This window comes from Pseudophryne corroboree, chromosome 10 (genome assembly GCF_028390025.1).
Source record: "Pseudophryne corroboree isolate aPseCor3 chromosome 10, aPseCor3.hap2, whole genome shotgun sequence".
Lineage (NCBI taxonomy): Eukaryota > Metazoa > Chordata > Amphibia > Anura > Myobatrachidae > Pseudophryne > Pseudophryne corroboree.
Window position 1 is genome coordinate 265340932 of NC_086453.1, and position 23926 is coordinate 265364857.

Here is a 23926-nt window from a genome sequence, read left to right on the forward strand (position 1 = left end):
TGAGAACCTCTGGTTTAGAGTGTCATTTCATATTGTGCAATGTTTGTGCAGTATAATACCAGTTATTTGTATGGCAGTAACTGAAATGTGGAATTTGCATGTAAGTAGGTTTGCTGAGTCGTGTTGATGTTGCATATGATTCAAGGAACATGTAATACGCATGTACAGACATAATATTTTGAAGCCTTTCCAATGTCATATAATTTACCATTACTTAAATTCATTTAATTATGTTGATACTGTGAATTTTATTGTCCTTTTGCAAAGTGGGTATCTGATTACAAATCAACACAGGTTTCAAACTGACTATTTCATATTGTAATGTGATTTGGTCTAATAAATGTTGCCATGGGTGCAAAGAAAACCCCCAAATCTTAGGCTAAGTACACTGGTACATTTCATCTGAATCGGTATTGATTTGGTGTGGAAGTACCATATCCTGATACAACGTGGCCAAGTATTATACCTGATGCATTGGAGTAATTAAATGGGGGTGTAAATGATCAGTCTCCTTTATTGCCAGTGACAGCAATTAAATAAAACACCAGGACATAAGGGTTATGTATCGGGAACAATTAACATGTAACGTGCATTTCTTTTACCCTCTTTTTATTTTGATTTGTAATTTTTTTTGTCGGTTTCTAGGGCTGTATGCAAAAAGTTTGGCCTTCATGTTGGGCGCCTTATGTTGGCTTTCCTTGTCCTCAGCACGGGAATGTTTTGTTCAGCTGCTGGTAGGTGCCTATGATGTAACTGGTGAATGTCTGAGTCACATGGGGGTTTCAATCACAAATGCTTTTCCTGCTAGAAAAGTGCATCATTCACAAGTGCCCATTCACTGCTGTGCAGGGGGGGCAACATACAGTATGACGATACTGCATGGGCTTAACCAATCTTGAGTGACAGAGTAAGGACGTTCCCCCTTCACCACTTACTGTCAGCCATAAACTGAGCACTTGTGAACATAGCTGCCAATAAAAAAAGCACTAGTATATAAAGCAGTTACCATTACAGCTCTAGCACTTGAGTGATGAAAACCACCAATTGTTGTATGCAGAAATATCTTCCAAAACACTTGCAAAGCATTATGTTACATGTATATTACATGTGCAGCTTTTTCTTAACTACTGGTCCTGTTAGCAGCTGTGATATAACAATACGCTGTACTTTTATGAGTTTCCAGGACTAAATAAAATTGTCTCGTGCAACACAGAAACCTCAGTAAAGTATTGTATAAAGCTATAAGTTAATTCAGGTTGAGTATCCCATATCCAAATATTCCGAAATACGGAATATTCCGAAATACGGAATATTTTGAGTGAGCGTGAGATAGTGAAACCTTTGTTTTTTGATGGCTCAATGTACACAAACTTTGTTTAATACACATTTTATTAAAAATATTGTATTAAATGACCTTCAGGCTGTGTGTATAAGGTGTATATGAAACATAAATGAATTGTGTGAATGTAGACACACTTTGTTTAATGCACAAAGTTATTACAAATATTGGCTAAAATTACCTTCAGGCTGTGTGTATAAGGTGTATATGTAACATAAATGCATTCTGTGCTTAGATTTAGGTCCCATTGCCATGATATCTCATTATGGTATGCACTTATTCCAAAATACGGAAAAATCCGATATCCAAAATACCTCCGGTCCCAAGCATTTTGGATAAGGGATACTCAACCTGTATAGTAAAGGACGAACTTGCAACTGTATGGTGGTGTTTCAGCATGGAGATGATCACATAACGCATGAAAGATAGGCTCAATGGTTCCTTAGAACCTGTGCTATATGCATTTCATCATACAGATCGCTATTATAGAGGTCTGTAATTGCTAAACCAGGAGGAACATTATTCAATTATATGTCAGTGACAGCGCCACCAAGTAAGTGCAAGGGGTGTGACGTGGAGGCGGTCCCAGGCTAGCAGGTGTATGCACAAAGTGGCTGTATTGTTACACTTTGGAGGTTATCTGTCACTGTGACCGTTTGCGCCATGTAGAAGATGTCCAGAGCCGATACAGATCCACTTGTGCATGTAACCGTATATAAACAATTAAACTCGCCTATTCAGACAAGCTTATCAAATTCCACAATCGCTCACATAAACTTCATAATCTTTCCTATCCAATTATATCCCCATTGTACAGTCCACACATATCCGCAACATATTTTTTTCATCACTCTCCCTTCCTCCTGACCCTGGTTCATCACTGCTGTGATATGATATGATATGCAGCCCACCAAGAACCTTTGCAATAGATAGCCCCTATCCTTGTGTATCAAAGCCTGTTTCCCCATATATTGTAAGCTTGCGAGCAGGGCCTTCCTACCTCTATGACTGTTTGTTTGTAATTACCTAGTTTTGTCTTATCATTTGTGTCCAGTTGTAAAGCGCAATGGAATTTGCTGCACTATATAAGAAACTCTTAATAAATAAAATAAATAAATCTAAACAATTAGATGAAAAATCTGTCCTACTGTCACTGCTTAAGACACAAAGGGCCTGAGTCGCACACTATGCCGATATTTGACCAGACCGACAGCGTTTTGACTTCTGCTCATGTGTTGGGGTCACACAGCGCACGTGTCCTGATCGTCACGGCACAGAGATGCAGAACAGGTTTGGATGCTGAGAGTGGGGTTGTCAGTATGTGCTCCTGGGAGATAATTGAGGGCGGTTAAGCAGACATGTCACTGCAAGCAAAGACGCCCAGCAGCTCACATAGAAGCCATACTCGGACAGAGTGCCTGTGCGTCTAAAGACATACCAAGATGTACGGTGCAAGTGGGCGTCTCAGTATTAAGGAAATTGGCCGCAGCATTGGCACGAGACGCAGGTGCAGCAATAGACGCGACCGTGTGTGATTGTGAATCAGGCCCGGATAGACCACCACTAGTAGTATATTAAGGCTTGCACTAATGGTGCTAATACTCTGCATCTTGAAGTGACATTTATATTCTTCTGTCACAGACAAGCAATGTAAAGGGCTGAGCAGAGTCTATCCGCATTAACCTTTTGTTGCATTTGGAGTATGATGTGCGCTTGTCCGACACTTTGGAGGCTTCCAGGTCATTCTATATAACTAGCCGCTATCCAGACACATAGGAAAAGTGATCTTAGAAAATTGTGTTACCCATTTATATAGGCAGCAATGAAATAACGTAATAATATACATCGGTAAGGGACTTTTCTTGCCTTTAGAAGTGCAGATAATCCATCAGAAGACAGCATTTCATACCAAACCATGGGCCGCTTTTCAAGACAAAATGTTCTGTATCTGCCTTACTAGGCATGCAGCAGCCAAGGGGCCAGGCTTTGTACTGTTGTATAACCTTGCTACCTTGCTATGCTTATTCTCTATCCTATTAGTTCCAAATCCTCAGAGCTAGTGTCTGTGGGCCTGATTCAGAGTTGGGAGTAAAGCAAAAAAAGAGCAAGTAACTGTATACCTGGGCAATCCATGCTGCACCGCAAAGGGTGCAAGCTCATGCAGGGTAAATACTGACTGCTTCTGTATGTAGCCCACAAATGCTGGACAGCTTTATCTTTACACTGCAATTTAGATGTAGTTTGGACACACCCTTCTCAAATCCCCCTGAGGCCCTGTGACTGTAGTTGGATAGCATTATTTTCTGTCTCTAGGCAATAGGAACTATACAGTCCTGGAATTCGATTTAGGAAATGTAGCCCTCACTGTTTGTTGATTGAACGACTTAATAAAGTCTGTCCCTTAATGAGGAACAGGAGAACTGGGACTGTGATACTGGGCTTACTGATTGATTAGGTTTCTCATACGTCCTAGAGGATGCTGGGGACTCCAAAAGGACCATGGGGTATAGACGGGATCCGCAGGAGACATGGGCACATTAAGACTTTGAATGGGTGTGAACTGGCTCCTCCCTCTATGCCCCTCATCCAGACTCCAGTTAGATTCTGTGCCCAGAGAGACTGGTCACACACTAAGGAGCTCTACTGAGTTTCTTTGAAAAGACTTTTGTTAGGTTTATTATTTTCAGGAAGCACTGCTAGCAACAGGCTCCCTGCATCGTGGGACTGAGGGGAGAGAATCAGACCTACTTCTGTGAGTTTAAAGGCTCTGCTTCTTGGGCTACTGGACACCATTAGCTCCAGAGGGTCTGATCACTTGGTACGCCTAGCTGCTCGTTCCCGGAGCCGCGCCGTCAGTAGCCTCACAGAGCCAGAAGAAAGAAGCCGGGTGAGTAAAGGAAGAACAGAAGACTAAAGTGACGGCAGAAGACTTCAGAGTCTCTGAGGTACCGTGCAGCGGTTGCGCTGTGTGCCATTGCTCCCACACACAAGCGGCACTACAAGGGTGCAGGGCGCAGGGGGGGACGCCCTGGGCAGCAATATATTTCATATATTAGCCTGGCAAAGAGGTATATAGTGCATAGGCACTGTATACAGACCCCCGCCAGTATAAAAATTAGAAAAAGTAGCGGGACTGAAGCGCGCTGATAAGGGGGCGTGGCTTAGCCCTCACAACTCTATCCAGCGCCATTTTCTCACAGTGACGCTGGCCCTGCCAAAACACTGATGAACAGCTCACAGTGTAAAACGAGGGGGGGGGGGGGCACAGTTGTTTAGTGCAATATATGTACAAAAGTAAAGCACTATATATAATGAGTGTGGTAAATGAGCTGGTAAACAGTTTGTGTTTTCCCTGTCAGATACTAGGATCTACCCCTTATAGTCAGTGTAATGTCGGTGGGTGTTTAGTACACATGTGTCGGCATGTCTGAGTGCTCTGCCACAAACGGCCGTGGGTATCCCTCTGTCGGCACCGCCGACTCCTGATGGTACTTGATTCATGAGATTAAGTGTCAGCATGTCAGTAGTTGTATGATTTTCACAGACGTATGTGGGTGACCCTGTCGGCACCAACTAATCTGACTGGGTATAAATTAACATGATAATGTGATGCATTTCAAAAAGCTATACCTGTGTGTGTGTGTGTGTGTGTGTGTGTGTGTGTATATATATATGTGTTTATGTATGGTACGGTTGCATTGATCTGTGGCTCGAGCACAGACTTAGTAATATTTGTGGGGGCGTAATATTAATAAGATATATATTTCCCTCAGACCCTCGGGGTCGCAAAAATGTTATTTTGCCCAGTTACTATTCCCTGTTGTCGACACGAATACTATGTCTTATGTCGACCATAATGTTTCCAGATTAGATCCACAACATCCGGCATTCAGTACATGTTTCATACACATTAATAACGCATTAATGTCACTAGGGACCCTGCTGTTCCTGACAAAAATATATATATATATATATATATATGAGATATGTATATATAGATATATGTGTGTATATGTGTATTTAATTGTGTATATTTATACAAAAAATGTATAATGAATGCTGAAGTAAACTTTTCCTTCTCATGTGCTGGTCGCTCTGTTGAATAACTCTAGGTCAGCCGTGACAAGATGGTTTCAAATCATCACAAGGAGTCCGAGTGTTTATTCTTTTCCCGCCATGGATAGAATAAAGTGAGAGTCAACCCCTGTTCTACACGGGGCCCTGTCACAAAGGATCGTTTACAGGAAGCTAAGTGATATTTAATTATATGCTTTGATTATACTTGCATTGCATGCACAGGGGGGAGTGCTTGTATTCAGAAATGGTCGGTTACTTTGTCATCCGATATAATTACCCTGGGGAGAGATGTGATACTCCTTAAGTTGGGTCATATCTAGAACATTGCAACATACTGCCGTGCGACTACAAGGGATGGGACTCTTGGTTGCGCGGGCCACTTCCATGGCGGTCTCGGCTAGGAGGGCGTTGTGGATTCACCAAAGGGATGCAAATGCTGACTCCGAAAAGAAGTGGAGTCTCTTCCCCATGAAGTGAAGCCTGGTTTGGTGATGGCCTTGTTAATATGCTCTTGGCAGGTTCCACGGGTAAATCTATCTTCTTGCCCTATGTTCCCTCACAACAGTTGGTGACGCAGTGTTGTAGGATGCAGTCATTTCGACCGATTAGATAAGGATTCCGCTTTCTTTGCAGGTAAAGGAAGGTAAAAAAGGTAAGAGGTCAGCTGCCTTTTCAGGTTCACAGGAGCAGAAATCATCCATGGTTTTCTGCCATGTCCACCGCGGGACGTTGGGTCTATCTTGCGGGGGCCCACACCGATGGGACCACGTCTAAAACTCTTCAGTCAGTCCTGGAAAGGACATGAACCAGTGAGTTAAGGATAGAGTCCCTAGGGGGACATACGGGAGTTCCAGACGTTCCCCTCACCGATTTTTTCGAATCAACCTTACCGATCCTCCTCATGACAGGGAGGTAGTATGTGACGCAATACAAGAGTTGTGTCTGGATCAGGTCATTGTCCTGCTGTTCCGGTCATAAAAAAAAAAAAAAAGAGAAGAAGCTGTTGTTCAAGCTTTTTCGTGCTCCCGAGGCCGGACGGCTCGGTCAGACAAATCCCAATATTCCTACTTAAACTCCATGAGTAAGGAGGTCCATGGAGTAAGGAGGTCTAATTACGGTTTATTCCGCATTAGGCTTACCTGAGGTTTGCGATTCAGGATTTGTTGTTGCCATTTCACCAGGGTGATGGTGGTATGATGGGTTTCCTTCGATAGTAAGGAGTCATAATTATTCTGTACTGGAACGCTCTCCGAATTACGGAGAGATCAAGAAGCCAAATGGTGCAAAACGTTGTTTTCTCCTTGACAGTTCTTCAACAACAGGACTTGCCAGAATCCCTGTTGGTCCCAATGACGCTGTGATCGTCTTGGGCAATATTATTAGATGCTGTACTGAGGAGAGTTTATTTGCTTCTAAAAAAAAAGGGAATCTCTGAGAATTCAGAGTCTGGCAGACCTGCAACGGTGTCAATCTGTCAATACATTCAGTTGCTGAAAAAGATGGTTGCGGCGAGGCCATTCAGTGGGTAGGTTGCAGGCCTGAGTGTTTAGCGGGACCTCTTGGACAAGTGGTCCGGTGTCCACCTGGGATAATCATGGTTTCAAGAACAGTATCTCGCTCCTGTGGTAGCGGCGCAATTCTCACCGAGGACAAGTGTCATGTTAGGATACTTGTCGCCTCGCTAGCGGTCTAGAGTTAAGGGCCGGTTATAACGGTTTTCTACAGACAAAAACTGGAGAAGAAATGGCAGTAGCCAGAAAGATTTTCCGCTGGGCGACAGAAACATTTACGCGCTCTATCAGCGATGTTCGTTCCAAGAGTGGACAACTGGGAAGCAGACTTCCTCGGCGGACACGTTCTCTGTCCAGGAGGGTGGAGTCTTCATCAATCGGTTTTCACAGAAGTGACAAGTCTTTGGAGAATTCCGCAAATAGACAAGATGGCGTGTCTCCTCGACAAGAAACTTCAGAAATGTTGTTCCAGGTAGAGGGTCCCTCAAGCGATAGCGGTGGACGCCCTAGTGACACCATGGGTGTTTCGTTCGGTCTATGTGTTCTCTCCACTTCCACTCTTTTCAAAAGATGTTAAGGATTATAAGAAGAACAAAGGTTCAGGTGTTCCTCATTGTTCCAGACTGGTCAAGGAGGGCTGGTATCCGGATCTTCAGCAATTACTCATAGGAAATCCCTGACCTCTTCCTCTGCGAGAGGATCTGTTATAGCAGGGGCCGTGTGTGTTCCATGACTTACCGCAGTTTCCATTGACGACTTGGAGATTGAACGTTGGATCCCAGCCCGAAAGGATATTTCCAGTGAAGTCATCCCTACTCTTCTTCAGGCAGAAAAGAAGTAACGTCAAAACATTACCACCATATTTGGAGGAAATTATGTGTCTTGGTGTGAATCCGAGAAGATTCCTACGGAAGAATTCCAGTTGGATCGTTTTATTCATTCTTTTCTTACAAGATCGTGTGGATGCGATCTTGGGTTGGGCTCGATTAAGGTTCAGATTTCAGCCTTATCGGTTTTCTTCCAAAAACAATTGGCCTCCTTTCCAGAGTTTCAAACTTTCGTAAAAGGAGTCTTACACATCCATCCTCCCTTTGTGCCTCTGTGGCACCATGGGATCTTTACGTGGTGTTGCAGTTCCTGCAATTTCTTTGGTTGAACTTTTCAGTATGGTTGAGTTGAAATTCCTCACTTGGAAAGTGGTCATGCGGTTGTCCTTGGCATCACCGTGTTTAAACAATAAATTCTTTCCTCGAAATGTCCATCTCCCTGGGCACAGTTCTATAACTGGAGTCTTGAGGAGGGGCATAGAGGGAGGAGCCAGTTCACACCCATTCAAAGTCTTATAGTGTGCCCATGTCTCCTGCGGATCCCGTCTATACCCCATGGTCCTTTGGGAGTCCCCAGCATCCTCTACGGACTAAGAGAAAAGGATTTACCGGTAGGTATTAAAATACTAATTTTACCTGCCGTTACTGATATACCTCCATTGTTGCTGTATGGCCAAACCAATCATGGACTGCAAGTGTTAACTGCACATCAAAGTGATGCCCCCAGCTATAAGGGAATGTCACCATCAGACACAGTCACTGACACCTGCCATTTTTTGATTGCTAGTAACTTTGGATCAGGACTGCTGGTTAGCAGGCAGTGTGTTGATTAATTCAGGACCCTGGGCTTAGCACAGAACAGATGGGGTTACCTCTCATACAATTTAATGCCGGGTCGCACCCAGTAATTGGAAACGAGTCCTTCCCGGGTGCGACTCGGCATTGGACCCTAAGAACTTGCTTCCCGACCCGGCATATTGCCGGGTCAGGTTGCCACCTGGGGCGGGGACCATGGCGTCATCGGGGGCGGAGGTGGCGCTAGGAGATGATATATTCTCTGCACCGCCTCTCCCTATGTTGTGAATGGGTACTGGGACGCATTGACCCAGGAAACCCGTTCACACTGCACCTGAACCAGTAATATCCCAGGAATAACCTTTCTTTATCCCGGGTTGAATTACCGGGCCAGGCAACCCTGGAACTCGGGACTGACCCTTTCACACCGCACTGCAACCCGCATCGACTCGGCAATATACTGGTTCCATACAGGGTTATTTGTGCGGTGTGAAAGGGGTAGAACCTATAGGTCACAGTAGCACAGCAGGTAAAGGCATCTTGCAGGAACTTTATTTGTAGTGATGCTTATTTGTTTAGAAATAGCTCTAAAAGCAGCTGTTACACAACACCCACTTAATGGTACCTGAAACGTTAAGCTTTTTTACATTAGGTTTTTACACACATGTTGGCAGAGGGTAATCCAGCCACCCACCCCCTTAACTAATCCTAACCGGTGCTCCAATTTTTGGAAGGATAATATAAGCTCCTGTTTTTAATGATAACGTAGCACTAATGTCTACACTTTACCAATGGGAGGATGAGCTCCATTGAGTTTATAATGTAAACAGATTATAACCACTAAGAGCCCACTAGGCCGTACTGTAGATTTTGTTTACAATCAGGGAGAAAGGAGGCACAAACTGCTTCAACACAGTCCTCTGATTCTGGTACTTTCTTTTTTCTCTGACGTCCTAGTGGATGCTGGGGACTCCGTAAGGACCATGGGGAATAGACGGCTCCACAGAAGACTGGGCACATCTAAAGAAAGATTTAGGACTATCTGGTGTGCACTGGCTCCTCCCCCTATGACCCTCCTCCAAGCCTCAGTTAGATTTCTGTGCCCGGCCGAGCTGGATGCACACTAGGGGCTCTCCTGAGCTCCTAGAAAGAAAGTATAGTTTAGGTTTTTTATTTTACAGTGAGACCTGCTGGCAACAGGCTCACTGCAGCGAGGGACTAAGGGGAGAAGAAGCGAACCTACCTAAGTGGTGGTAGCTTGGGCTTCTTAGGCTACTGGACACCATTAGCTCCAGAGGGATCGCACACAGGACCCGACCTCGTCGTCCGTTCCCGGAGCCGCGCCGCCGTCCCCCTTACAGATCCAGAAACAAGAAGGTCCGGAAAATCGGCGGCTGAAGACTTCTGTCTTCTCCAAGGTAGCGCACAGCACTGCAGCTGTGCGCCATTGCTCCTCATGCACACCACACACTTCGGTCACTGATGGGTGCAGGGCGCTGGGGGGGGCGCCCTGAGCAGCAATATTAACACCTTGGCTGGCAAAACTGACACCATATATAGCCCCAGAGGCTATATAGGTGTAAATTACCTCTGCCAGAATAACACAAAAAGCGGGAGAAAGCCTGCCGAAAAAGGGGCGGAGCCATCTCCCTCAGCACACTGGCGCCATTTTCCCTCACAGCTCCGCTGGAAGGATCGCTCCCTGGCTCTCCCCTGCAGTCCTGCACTACAGAAAGGGTAAAAAAGAGAGGGGGGGGGGGCACTAAATTTAGGCGCAGTATATATATATAATACTAGCAGCTATAGGGGAAAACACTCTGTATAGTGATATCCCTCTGTTATATAGCGCTCTGGTGTGTGCTGGCATACTCTCCCTCTGTCTCCCTAAAGGGCTTTGTGGGGTCCTGTCCTCTGTCAGAGCATTCCCTGTGTGTGTGCTGTGTGTCGGTACCGCTGTGTCGACATGTATGATGAGGAAAATGATGTGGAGGCAGAGCAAATGCCTGTAAATGTGTTGTCACCCCCTGAGGGGTCGACACCTGTGTGGATGGACTTATGGAAGGAATTACGTGACAGTGTCAGCTCCTTACATAAAAGGTTTGACGACATAGGACAGCCGGCTACTCAGCTTGTGACTGTTCCAGCGTCTCAAATGTCATCAGGGGCTTTAAAACGCCCGCTACCTCAGGTGGCAGACACAGATGTCGACACGGATACCGACTCCAGTGTCGACGACGATGAGACTAGTGTACCCTCCAATAGGTCCACCCGTTACATGATTGAGGCAATGAAAAATGTATTACACATTTCTGATAGTACCCCAGGTACCACAAAAAAGGGTATTATGTTCGGTGAGAAAAAACTACCAGTAGTTTTTCCTGCATCTGAGGAATTAAATGAGGTGTGTGAGGAAGCCTGGACTTCCCCCGATAAGAAATTGATAATTTCTAAACGGTTATTGGCAGCGTACCCTTTCCCGCCAGAGGATAGGTCACGTTGGGAAACATTCCCTAGGGTAGATAAAGCGCTTACACGTTTATCAAAACAGGTGGCACTACCGTCTCAGGATACGGCCGCCCTAAAGGATCCTGCTGATAGAAAGCAGGAGGCTACCCTAAAAGCTATATATACACACACGGGCATTATATTGCGACCAGCGATTGCATCAGCATGGATGTGCAGTGCTGCTGCTGCGTGGTCAGATTCCCTGTCGGATAATATTGATACCCTGGATAGGGACAATATTTTGCTGACAGTAGAGCATATAAAAGACGCTGTCTTATACATGCGTGATGCACAGAGGGATATTTGCCAGCTGGCATCAAAAATAAGCGCAATGTCCATTGCCGCCAGAAGGGGGTTATGGACTCGGCAGTGGTCAGGTGATGCCGATTCAAAAAGGCACATTGAAGTTTTGCCTTATAGGGGGGTGGAACTGTTTGGGGATGGTCTTTCAGACCTCGTTTCCACAGCTACGGCTGGGAAATCGACATTTTTGCCACAGGCTACCCCACAGCAAAAGAAAGCACCGTATTATCAAGTACAGTCCTTTCGGCCCCATAAACACAAGAGGGCTCGAGGCGCATCCTTTCTGCCGAGAGGCAAAGGTAGAGGGGAAAAAGCTGCAGCATACAGCCAGTTCCCAAGAGCAAAAGTCCTCCCCCGCGTCCGGTAAGTCCACAGCATGACGCTGGGGCTTCACAGGCGGACCCGGGTACGGTGGGGGCCCGTCTCAGAAATTTCAGCACACAGTGGGCTCTCTCACAGGTGGATCCCTGGATCCTTCAAGTAGTTATTCAGGGGTACAGGCTGGAATTCGAGACATCACCCCCCCGCCGTTTTCTAAAATCTGCCTTACCAGCAACTCCCTCTGCCAGGGAGGCAGTGTTGGTGGCTATCCAAAAACTGTATTCACAGCAAGTGATTGTCAAGGTACCCCTCCTTCAGCAAGGAAAGGGTTACTATTCCACAATGTTTGTGGTACCGAAACCGGACGGTTCGGTAAGACCCATCTTAAATTTAAAATCCTTGAACACGTATATCAGAAAGTTCAAGTTCAAGATGGAATCGCTCAGGGCGGTTATTGCGAGCCTGGACGAGGGGGATTACATGGTCTCTCTGGACATCAAGGATGCCTACCTGCATGTCCCCATTTACCCTCCTCCCAGGAGTACCTCAGATTTGTGGTACAGGACTGTCACTATCAGTTCCAGACGCTGCCGTTTGGGTTATCCACGGCACCGAGGGTCTTTACCAAGGTAATGGCCGAAATGATGATACTCCTTCGCAAGAAGGGAGTTTTAATTATCCCGTACTTGGACGATCTCCTGATAAAGGCGAGGTCCAAGGAACAGTTGGTAGTGGGGGTAGCACTTTCTCGGTAAGTGCTACAACAGCACGGCTGGATTCTCAATATTCCAAAGTCACAGCTGGTCCCGACGACACGTCTTCTGTTCCTGGGAATGATTCTGGACACAGACCAGAAAAAAGTGTTTCTTCCAGTGGAAAAAGCCGAGGAGTTGTCATCTCTAGTCAGAGACCTCCTAAAACAGGGACAGGTGTCGGTACATCAATGCACACGAGTCCTGGGAAAAATGGTAGCTTCGTACGAAGCAATTCCATTCGGAAGGTTCCACGCAAGGACTTTCCAGTGGGACCTGTTGGACAAATGGTCCGGGTCCCATCTCCAGATGAAACAGCGGATAACCCTGTCGGCAAGGACCAGGGTGTCGCTGCTGTGGTGGCTGCAGAGGGCTCATCTACTAGAGGGCAGCAGATTCGGATACAGGACTGGGTCCTGGTGACCACGGATGCCAGCCTTCGGGGCTGGGGTGCAGTCACACAGGGAAGAAATTTCCAAGGACTGTGGTCAAATCAGGAGATTTCGCTTCACATAAATATTCTGGAGCTAAGGGCCATTTACAATGCCCTAAGCCAAGCAAGGCCCCTGCTTCAGAACCAACCGGTACTGATCCAATCAGACAACATCACGGCGGTCGCCCATGTAAACAGACAGGGCGGCACAAGAAGCAGGAGGGCAATGGCAGAAGCCACAAGGATTCTCCGATGGGCGGAAAATCATGTGTTAGCACTGACAGCAGTGTTCATTCCGGGAGTGGACAACTGGGAAGCAGACTTCCTCAGCAGGCACGACCTCCACCCGGGAGAATGGGGACTTCATCCAGAAGTCTTCCAAATGCTGGTAAACCGTTGGGAAAGACCACAGGTGGACATGATGGCGTCCCGCCTCAACAAAAAGCTAAAAAGATATTGCGCCAGGTCAAGGGACCCTCAGGCGATCGCTGTGGACGCTCTAGTAACACCGTGGGTGTACCAGACGGTTTATGTGTTTCCTCCTCTGCCTCTCATTCCCAAGGTACTGAGAATAATACGAAGGCGAGGAGTGAAAACTATACTCGTGGTTCCGGACTGGCCAAGAAGCGCTTGGTACCCAGAACTTCAAGAGATGCTTTCAGAGGACCCTTGGCCTCTGCCGCTCAGACAAGACCTGCTGCAGCAGGGGCCCTGTCTGTTCCAAGACTTACCGCGGCTACGTTTGACGGCATGGCGGTTGAACACCGGATCCTGAAGGAAAAGGACATTCCGGAGGAAGTCATCCCTACCCTGATCAAAGCCAGGAAGGATGTCACCGCAAAACATTATCACCGCATTTGGCGGAAATATGTTGCTTGGTGTGAGGCCAGGAAGGCCCCAACGGAGGAATTTCAACTGGGTCGATTCCTGCATTTCCTGCAAGCAGGGGTGACGTTGGGCCTCAAATTGGGGTCCATTAAGGTCCAGATTTCGGCCCTGACGATTTTCTTCCAGAAAGAACTGGCTTCACTGCCTGAAGTTCAGACTTTTGTCAAAGGAGTTCTGCATATTCAGCCTCCTTTTGTGCCCCCAGTGGCACCTTGGGATCTCAATGTGGTTTTGGAGTTCCTGAAATCACATTGGTTTGAACCACTTAAGACTGTGGATTTGAAATATCTCACGTGGAAAGTGGTCATGCTGTTGGCCCAGGCTTCGGCCAGGCGTGTGTCAGAATTGGCGGCTTTGTCATATAAAAGCCCTTATCTGATTTTCCATATGGATAGGGCAGAGTTGAGGACTCGTCCTCAGTTTCTCCCGAAGGTGGTATCAGCGTTTCACTTGAACCAGCCTATTGTGGTGCCTGCGGCTACTAGGAACTTGGAGGATTCCAAGTTACTGGACTTAGTCAGGGCCCTGAAAATTTATGTTTCCCGGACGGCTGGAGTCAGGAAAACTGACTCTCTGTTTATCCTGTATGCACCCAACAAACTGGGTGCTCCTGCTTCTAAGCAGACTATCGCGCGCTGGATTTGTAGCACTATTCAGCTGGCGCATTCTGCGGTGGGACTACCGCAGCCTAAATCTGTAAAAGCCCATTCCACAAGGAAGGTGGGCTCATCTTGGGCGGCTGCCCGAGGGGTCTCGGCTTTACAACTTTGCCGAGCTGCTACTTGGTCAGGGGCAAACACGTTTGCAAAATTCTACAAATTTGATACCCTGGCTGAGGAGGACCTGGAGTTCTCTCATTCGGTGTTGCAGAGTCATCCGCACTCTCCCGCCCGTTTGGGAGCTTTGGTATAATCCCCATGGTCCTTACGGAGTCCCCAGCATCCACTAGGACGTCAGAGAAAATAAGAATTTACTCACCGGTAATTCTATTTCTCGTAGTCCGTAGTGGATGCTGGGCGCCCATCCCAAGTGCGGATTGTCTGCAATACTTGTAAATAGTTATTGTTACACAAATCGGGTTGTTATTGTGAGCCATCTGTTCAGAGGCTCCGTTGTTATCATACTGTTAACCGGGGTTCCTATCACGAGTTATACGGTGTGATTGGTGTGGCTGGTATGAGTCTTACCCGGGATTCAAAATCCTTCCTTATTGTGTCAGCTCTTCCGGGCACAGTGTCCTAACTGAGGCTTGGAGGAGGTCATAGGGGGAGGAGCCAGTGCACACCAGATAGTCCTAAATCTTTCTTTAGATGTGCCCAGTCTCCTGCGGAGCCGTCTATTCCCCATGGTCCTTACGGAGTCCCCAGCATCCACTACGGACTACGAGAAATAGAATTACCGGTGAGTAAATTCTTATTTTTTCTATAGCATCCATAAGGGATATTGGGGAATCTAGTACGATTGGTATATACTGGGTACAAAGGAGCCAGTGCACTTTAAATTTCTTCACTGGGTGTGCTGGCTCCTCCCCTCTATGCCCCCTCCCACAGGCAGTTTAGAAAAAAGTGCCCTCAGGAGAGCATGCACATCTCTGAGCTCCAGAGAGTTTTCTTCAATTTCTTTTCAATGTTTATTATTTTCGGTATGCTGTTTGGGCAACAGCATACCTGCACTGTGGGAGTTAGGGGGAAAAGGGTCACCGGCCTTGCGAGGTGCAGAGCCGCTTACCCGCTGCTGGACCACCGTCCTGAGGGGTGGTTGTTCAGCGGGGCACTGCGCCTTGGCTGTCACAATCGCAACACGACGCACACCCCTAACACTAGCCTGAAGGTGATGTCTGTGGTGAGTACAAGCTGGGTGCCCCGCTAGGGAGGTCCCCCAGTTCAAAGTGCGTCTGAACGCGGGCGCAGTATATGGGACCCTCCTGGGGGGGTACCGCTAGAGCCCCCCGTGTAGACTGGCTGACAATCGCTTGAACTAGCACTGTGATGTTTTTAAGCAAACAGGAGACATTGCCAGTATAAATAATCACTGTAGCTCCGGTGCCATTGGAGGGGGCGGAGCTACCTCAGAGCGGGACCAGATGCATTTTGGCGCCTTCCTCTGCTTAATGCAACCACAGACAGGACACACAGTGCTTCCTGCCTCACAAGACAAGCTGGAAAACTGGTACAGGGTGTAGCAAAGGGGGAGAGCTGCTATTGTACACTATCTGGGTCCTCTACAGGACAGAAATTATTAGTGTTTACTGTGATATAGTCAGCCTCACTGGGGCCGTGCAGCTAGGGTTGTGCTGGTGTCCTTCTCTCTGGGTGTCTCCTCTCACATACAGTAAGGGCAGGCTTGAGATATATTACTGTCTGTGTGTATGTCATTGTGATTACTTTGAAACATGGGCAAACACAAGCTGTGCAGTGCATGTCACGCTAGATTCTCTCCAGTATCATCTGATTCTGTTTCTTGTGAACAATGCAGTCAATCTTCATAAATTAGTGAAGGTGCTGGGGGGAGAGGGTCCAGAGCCCGCATGGCTAGGGTCTCTTAAAAATATGATGTCTGATATGTCATCCCAGCTCATTGCTAATGTTCAGAAAACTCAGCTACTACAAAAGGCTGTTGCAGATTTAGCTGCTATGGCAGATGTTACACAGCCCCCCTCCTCTCATGCAGGACCACAAAAGCGTGGTTTGCCTGTTCTACTGTCTGACACAGATGAGAATATACAGGAGGATGGGGAGGACTTGGACCTCGTTAGTGGGGATACCGGTTCTGCTCAGGGTATTGAACCCCTCATTCTGGCTCTACGGGACGTGTTAAAGCTCCCTCTAGAGGACGCTGCATCAAAGCAGTCGTTTTTCTTTACACAAAACAAACCCAATGTCACTTTCCCTGATTCTGCAGAGCTAGATGACCTATTCAAGTTGGTCTGGAAAAATCCAGACAAAAAATTCCAAGTGTCAAAAAAGTTTTTGCGCACTTTCCCATTTGCTCCTGAAGGTAGGAAATTTTGTGAGGAACCCCCGGGGGTTGATGTATCAGTCTCTCGACTGTCCAAAAAGGTGGTGCTGCCTGCCCCGGGCACCTTTACCATAAAGGATCCTGGGGATAGGAAAATAGAAGCTACACTCCAATCTATTTACATGGCAGCAGGTGTATCGCAATGGCCGGTCATTGCGGGTTGCTGGATGACCCATGCCATTCATTCATGGGCCACTCAAATTCAGGAGGGCCTCTGGCTATGCCTCTGGTCACTATGGTGACCCTCTTAAAGCACTACATGCGTCCTCTGTGATTCCCTCAAGGAGATGGGGAATATCAATGCTAGGACTTCTGCCATGGCAGTGTCGGTGCACAGAGCCTTGTGGTTGCATCAGTGGATAGCGGATGCGGAATACAAATGCAGTGTGGAATCCCTCCCCTTTTCAGGGGAATGGCTCTTTCGGGTTGAATTGGATACATGGATTTCCAAAGTTACGGCTGGGAAATCCACGTTTCTCCCCTCTGGGGCCCCGCCGGCGAGGAGCCCCTACCCGCGGCCGTCTGTACAGTCCTTTCGGTCTGATAGATTTTGATCTAAGGCCAGATGCGACTAGAGGCACCAGAGTTAAGTCAAGAAAGCCTGCAAGCACCAGCTCTCAGGAGCAGACCACCAGGGATCTCGAGGTGGGAGCTCGAGTGCATCACTTCAGCCGCGTCTGGGAGGCTTCCTGCCAGGATACCTGGGTCAGGGATCTCGTTTCTCAAGGCTACAAGCTGGAGTTTGACAGTGCTCCTTCCCAACGATTTTTCAAATCAAGCTTACCAGCTTTGGAGGATATGCAGGTTACGTTGCAACAGGCCATCCTAAAGTTGGTCCAGTCCCACGTCATTGTTCCAGTACCAATACCACAAAACAATGCAAGGGTTATTACTCCAACCTGTTTGTGGTAAGGCCCATTTTGAATCTAAAGTCTTGAATCCTTACCTGAAGGTGTTCAAGTTCAAAATGGAATCCTTGCGAGCAGTGATTACAGGCCTGGGAGAACAGGAATTCATGGTTTCCTTGGATATCAAGGACGCCTACCTCCATATTCTGATTTGGCCGCCTCATCAGGCGTACCTGAGGTTTGCCCTGCTGGACAATCACTACCAATTCCAGGCACTGCCGTTCGGCCTGTCCACAGCTCCGAGGGTATTCACAAAGGTGATGGCGGAGATGATGTTCCAGCTCCGGGTCCAGGGAGTCAATATTGTCCCTTACCTGGACGATCTTCAGATCAAAGCAAGATCCAGGGAGCTTTTGTTGCTCCATATCGACCGCACTATCCAACTACTGTCACACCATGGGTGGATCCTCAACTTACAGAAGTCCCACCTGGAGCCAACTCAGCAGCTCCTGTTCCAGGGGATGTTGCTGGATACTGTGGCCCAGAAGGTGTTCCTACCAGAGGACAAGGCGAGAACACTTCAGGAGATGGTCCGCATGGTGCTCCGACCTACTCGAATGTCCATCCATCTTTGTATAAGATTGTTGGGAAAGATGGTCACCTCATATGAGGCAATCCAATATGGAAGGTTCCATGCCAGAACTTTTCAGCAGGATCTCCTGAGCAAATGGTCCGGATCACATCTTCGATGCACCGGATGATACGGCTGTCACCTCAGGCCAGGATTTCCCTCCTGTGGTGGCTGCAGTCCTCCAATCTACTGGAGGGCCGGAGTTTCGGAATTCAGGATTGGACCTTTCTCCCGACGGATGCGAGTCTAAGGGGATGGGGAGCTGTCACCCAAGGGGCTCAGTTCCAGGGCAGGTGGTCAGCCCACGAAAGCCTCCTTCCGATCAACATTCTGGAACTTCCGACGATCTGCAATGCTCTGCCTCAGGCCTCTCCTATGCCTAGGGATTGCGCGATCCAAGTACAGTCCGACAACGCCACGGCAGTGGCATACGTCAATCAGCATGGATTGACAAAAAGCAGGGCCTGCATGTGAGAGGTGTCAAGGATACGCCTCTGGGCAGAAAGAAATGCAAGACCAATGTCCGTAATCTTCATTCCATGAGTAGACAACTGGAAAGTGGACTTCCTGAGTCGTCACAATCTCCACCCGAGGGAATGGGGTCTTCACCAGCAGGTGTTCCAGCAGATCATCCACCATGTGGGGCTGCCCACAGATACACAGATGGCTTCTCGTCTAAACAAGAAGCTTCCCTGGTATTGCTCACGAACCAGGGACCCTCAAGCGAGGGCAGTATATGCACTGATGTCGCCTTGGCCTTACCGGCTGGTCTACCTGTTTCCTCCGATTCCGTTGCTCCCAAGGGTGCTCAAGCACATAAAAAATCAAGGAATCCAGGCAATTCTGATTGCCCCGGATTGGCCTCGGAGGGCGTGGTACGTGGATTTTCTGGACATGTCCGTCGAAGACCATTGGCCTCTATCTCTCAGAAGAGATCTTCTTCAACAAGGACCGTTCGTCTACCCGGACTTCGGCGACTTTGTTTGATGGCATGGAGGTTGAGCGGAACATCCTAGCTAACAAGGGCTTTTCCAAAAAGGTTATTGCTACCATGGTTCAGGCCAGGAAGCCTGTGACGTCACAACACTATCATCATATTTGGAGAAGATATGTCTCTTGGTGAGAGGAACGCACGTATCCGCCTGCGGAGTTCCACTTTGGACGTTTCTTACGTTTCCTGCAGGTTGGTGTGGATAAGGGTTTACGTCTGGGTTCCATTAAGGTCCAGATTTCATCTCTCCCCATTTTCTTCCAGAAGAAATTGTCAGTGTTGCCAGAAGTTCAGACCTTCTTGCAAGGGGTACTTCACATACAACCTCCTTTTATGCCGTCTACGGCACCCTGGAATTTGAATGTAGTGTTGGAATTTCTACAGTCCTCCTGGTTTGAACCTCTGATGACGGTAGAAGACAAGTACCTCACGTAGAAGATGGTGATGTTACTGGCCCTGGCTTCTGCTCGACGTGTCTCAGCATTAGAAACATAGAAACATAGAATTTGTCGGCAGATAAGAACCACTTGGCCCATCTAGTCTGCCCCTTTTTTTTTTTTTATATTATTTTTATCTCTAACCTAATTTGATCCTTATTTCTTTGTAAGGATATCCTTATGTCTATCCCATGCATGTTTAAATTGCTCTACTGTCTTAGCCTCTACCACCTCTGATGGGAGGCTATTCCACTTGTCCACTACCCTTTCTGTGAAATAATTTTTCCGCAAATTTCCCCTGAACCTCCCCCCCTCCAGTCTCAGTGCATGTCCTCGTGTCCTATTGCTTCTCTTCATTTGGAGAATGTTTCCCTCCTGGACTTTGTTAAAACCCTTGATTTATTTGAAAGTTTCATGTCCCCCCTTTCCCTTCTCTGCTCCAAACTATACATATTGAGATTTCTTAGTCTTTCTGGGTATGTTTTGTGATGTAGGCCATGCACCATTTTAGTTGCCCTCCTTTGTACAGTTTCTAATGTATTAATATCCTTTTGAAGATATGGCCTCCAGAACTGAATACAGTATTCTAGATGAGGCCGTACCAATAACCTATACAGTGGCATTATTACTTCTTTCTTTCTGCTGCTGATTCCTCTCCTAATGCAGCCAAGCATCTGACTAGCCTTCCTCATTGCCTTGTTACATTGCTTACCTGCCTTTAAGTCATCTGAAATAGTGACTTCTAGATCCCTTTCCTCCTCAGTAGTTTCCAGTATAGTGCCATTAATACTGTATTTAGCTTTAGGATTTTTGAGACCCAAGTGCATGATTTTGCATTTTTTGGCATTAAACTGTAATTGCCAGACTCTTGACCATTCCTCTAGTCTACCTAGATCCTCAATCATTTGTTTTACCCCACCTGGTGTGTCTACCCTGTTGCATACCTTTGTGTCATCTGCAAAAAGGCATACTTTCCCTTTAATGCCATTTGCAATGTCACCAATAAAGATATTAAAAAGCACTGGTCCAAGTACAGATCCCTGGGGTACTCCACTGGTAACATTTCCCTCCTGTGAATGCACTCCATTTACCACAACTCTCTGTTTTCTATCCTTCAACCAAGATCTTATCCATTCAATAATCCTAATATCCAATCCCAAACTTTCAAGTTTATTTAGCAGTATACGATGTGGAACTGTGTCAAAAGCCTTACTAAAGTCTAGATAAGCTATATCCATGGCTCCACCTTTATCCATCACTTTAGTCACACAATCAAAAAAGTCAATAAGATTTGTTTGACATGATCTCCCCCCAGTGAATCCATGCTGTTTGGGATCCAGTAAATTGCCGGATTTGAGATAATCTACAACTCTTTCTTTTAAGAGTGTTTCCATCAATTTCCCTACTACTGATGTAAGACTCACTGGTCTGTAGTTGTTTGCCTCTTCCTTGCTTCCACTTTTGTGCAGTGGGACTACGTTTGCTCTTTTCCAGTCCCCTGGAATTACTCCTGTAGCTAATGACTGGTTGAATAATTCTGTCAATGGTGCTACCAGCACCTCTTTAAGTTCTTTTAGTATCCTTGGATGTATCCCATCTGGCCCCATAGATTTGTCCACTTTCAGCTTTGAGAGTTCTGTTAGGACCTTCTCCTCTGTAAATGTACTTGTTTCATTTTCCTGAACATCCCTGCAACTTAACTGTGGCCCCTTCCCCTCTCTTTCAGTAGTAAATACTGAACAAAAATAATCATTAAGATGATCTGCTATTAAATTGTCTCCTTCAACAAGACTGCCAGTGTCCGTCTTTAGTTTTATAATTCCGCCTTTTGTTTTTCTCCTTTCGCTTATATACCTAAAAAAAGTTTTGCCTCCTTTACCCACTGACTGGGCCATTTTCTCCTCAGCTTGTGCCTTTGCACATCTGATTACCTTCTTTGTCTCCTTCTGTCTAACAAGATATATCTTTTTGTCTTCATTATTTTGTGTCTGCTTATATTTCCTAAAAGCCATCTTTTTTGCTCTCAAAATATTTGCTACTTCTTTTGCAAACCACACTGGCTTCCTTATTGGGGGCCTTATCGTGTAAAAGTCCGTACTTGGTCTTTTACGAGGACAGAGCGGGGCCCCGGACTAGACAACAGTTCCTTCCGAAGGTTGTCTCCGCGTTTCACCTGAATCAACCTATTGTGTTTCCGTCCAATTCTGATACTTCTGCGCCTCCGGAGGCATTGGATGCTGTGCGTGCCTTGAAGATCTATGTCAAGCAAACAGCTTGGATCAGAAAGATGGATTCCTTGTTCATGCTCTGTGATGCGCAGAAAAAGGGTTGTCCTGCTACAAAGCTGTCCATTGCTCGTTGGCTTAGGCTTACTATCCAACAGGCCTATGTGTCGGCAGCTTTGCCGGTTCCTAAGTCTCTTAAGCCTACTCTACTAGATCGTTGGGCTCCTCCTGTGCGGCTTCCTGTGGAGTCTCTGCCTTGCAACTATGCCCAGCTGCTACCAGGTCGGGGATGAACACCTTTGTGAAGTTCTACAAATTTGATGCCCTGGCCAAAGAGGATACCCAGTTTGGGCAGGCGGTGCTGCAGCAGTCTCCGCACGTTCCCGCCCGTTCTGGAAGCTTTGGGACATCCCCATCGTACTAGATTCCACAGTATCCCTTATGGATGCTAGAGAAAATAGGATTTTAATTACCTACCGGTAAATCCTTTTCTCATAGTACGTAATGGATATTGGGCGCCCACTTCAGTGCTTTGACTTTTCTGCAGGTTCTCTTTTATGTGGTTACCTGTTCAGCTGTTGCTGTTGTTGTTACCAGCCGTTGCTGGTTGTTATATGTTAGTGGTGTGCTGATGTATAAATCTCACCACTCTTTGTTGTCATGTTTCCTCCTCTCATATACTGTATGTCCTTTCTCCTTCGGGCACGTTTTTACCTATAATGCCTGTGGGAGGGGGCACAGAGGGGAGGAGCCAGCACACCCCGTGAAGAAATGTAAAGTGCACTGGCTCCTTTGGATCCCGTCTATACCCATCGTACTAGATTCCCCAATATCTCTTATGGACTACGAGAAAAGGATTTACCGGTAGGTAATTAAAATCCTATTATTTTTCTTTATGCCTGACATCAGTCCAGTCCAGTAATAAAAATACCTACTGTTTGCAAGCTATTCTATCTGTATGCTGTGTCATGCTGTGTTTTTTTTTTTTTTTTTAATGGAAAGGTCTAAGATAACACTTTTGGCATGTCAGCATATACTGCATCCACAGGAGTCTTTTTGGGGTGGGGACTGCCCTGACGCCTGTTCTTGTATGGATTCTGTAATGTTTTGTATCCTGTTTCTGTTTTCTTCTCCAGAAATTGTAGTCACATAGATTGTCCGTTATGTGCTTCGTTTCTCTTTGTTCAACATTAAATAAAATAGTTGTCCAGTTATAATATGGTTACCAGCTTTATGCCTGGTATTCTAGCTGGGAAATGATTTTATAAAATGAAATGCAGGTAGTGGTGAAAGTAGAATTACACAGGTCACATACTCATCATATTGTGTGTGTGTGTGTGTGTGTGTATAGCTGCTTACAGCGTTGTGTTTCCTCCTGCAGCCTACCTCCCCAGCAGTTTCTGTATGTACACCACCGTGATTGCCATGACAGGCTGGTATATGGAGAAGGTCTCTGTGGCGGTGCTTGGAGTTGCCGCTGGAGCTATATGGGGCTGGCCGTTTAGTGGTGTCCTCGGGTAAGAAATAATTTCCTACATTCAATGTAGTTTGTCCCTAATGTTGGAACATCCGTGTCTTACTGACTCCAGTTATCTCTTCAGATACTGTGTTTTTTGAGATTTTCATATTTATTTCACCTTTTTTATTTTCTTTTTTAAATCACGAGTTAATCTGTCTTGGATTTATCCTTGACTCTCCCTGACCTTCAAACCACACATGCAGCACACACAGCACCTCTCACAAACCTGCCGGTTTCATCTCAAGAATATTTCCAGGACCAGAACCTTTCTCACCCAGGATGCCACTAAGACACTCATCCACTCACTGGTCATTCCCAGACTGGACTACTGTAATCTTCTCCTGTCTGGCATCTCTGACAAACGTCTCTCTTCACTCCAATCTATCCTCAATGCTGCTGCCCGGCTCATTTTCCTCACCAAATGCACTACATCCACCTCCCCTCTCTTACAAGCCCTTCACTGTCTCCCATTCCTCTTCAGAATCATATTTAAGCTTTTCACACTC

The 23926-nt window shown here is 46.6% G+C and overlaps 1 protein-coding gene across 6 annotated transcripts in view; it reads left to right on the top strand.

The window, feature by feature from the left end:
* Positions 1-23926, top strand: part of ALG9 (ALG9 alpha-1,2-mannosyltransferase) — a 579895-nt gene that overhangs the window by 62181 nt on the left and 493788 nt on the right. For all 6 annotated transcript variants that reach the window (XM_063943252.1, XM_063943251.1, XM_063943255.1 and 3 more), the window contains exons 5-6: positions 646-734; positions 23283-23418. In XM_063943252.1, coding sequence (XP_063799322.1) covers positions 646-734; positions 23283-23418 — 225 coding nt within the window. The remainder of the gene's footprint in view (positions 1-645; positions 735-23282; positions 23419-23926) is intronic.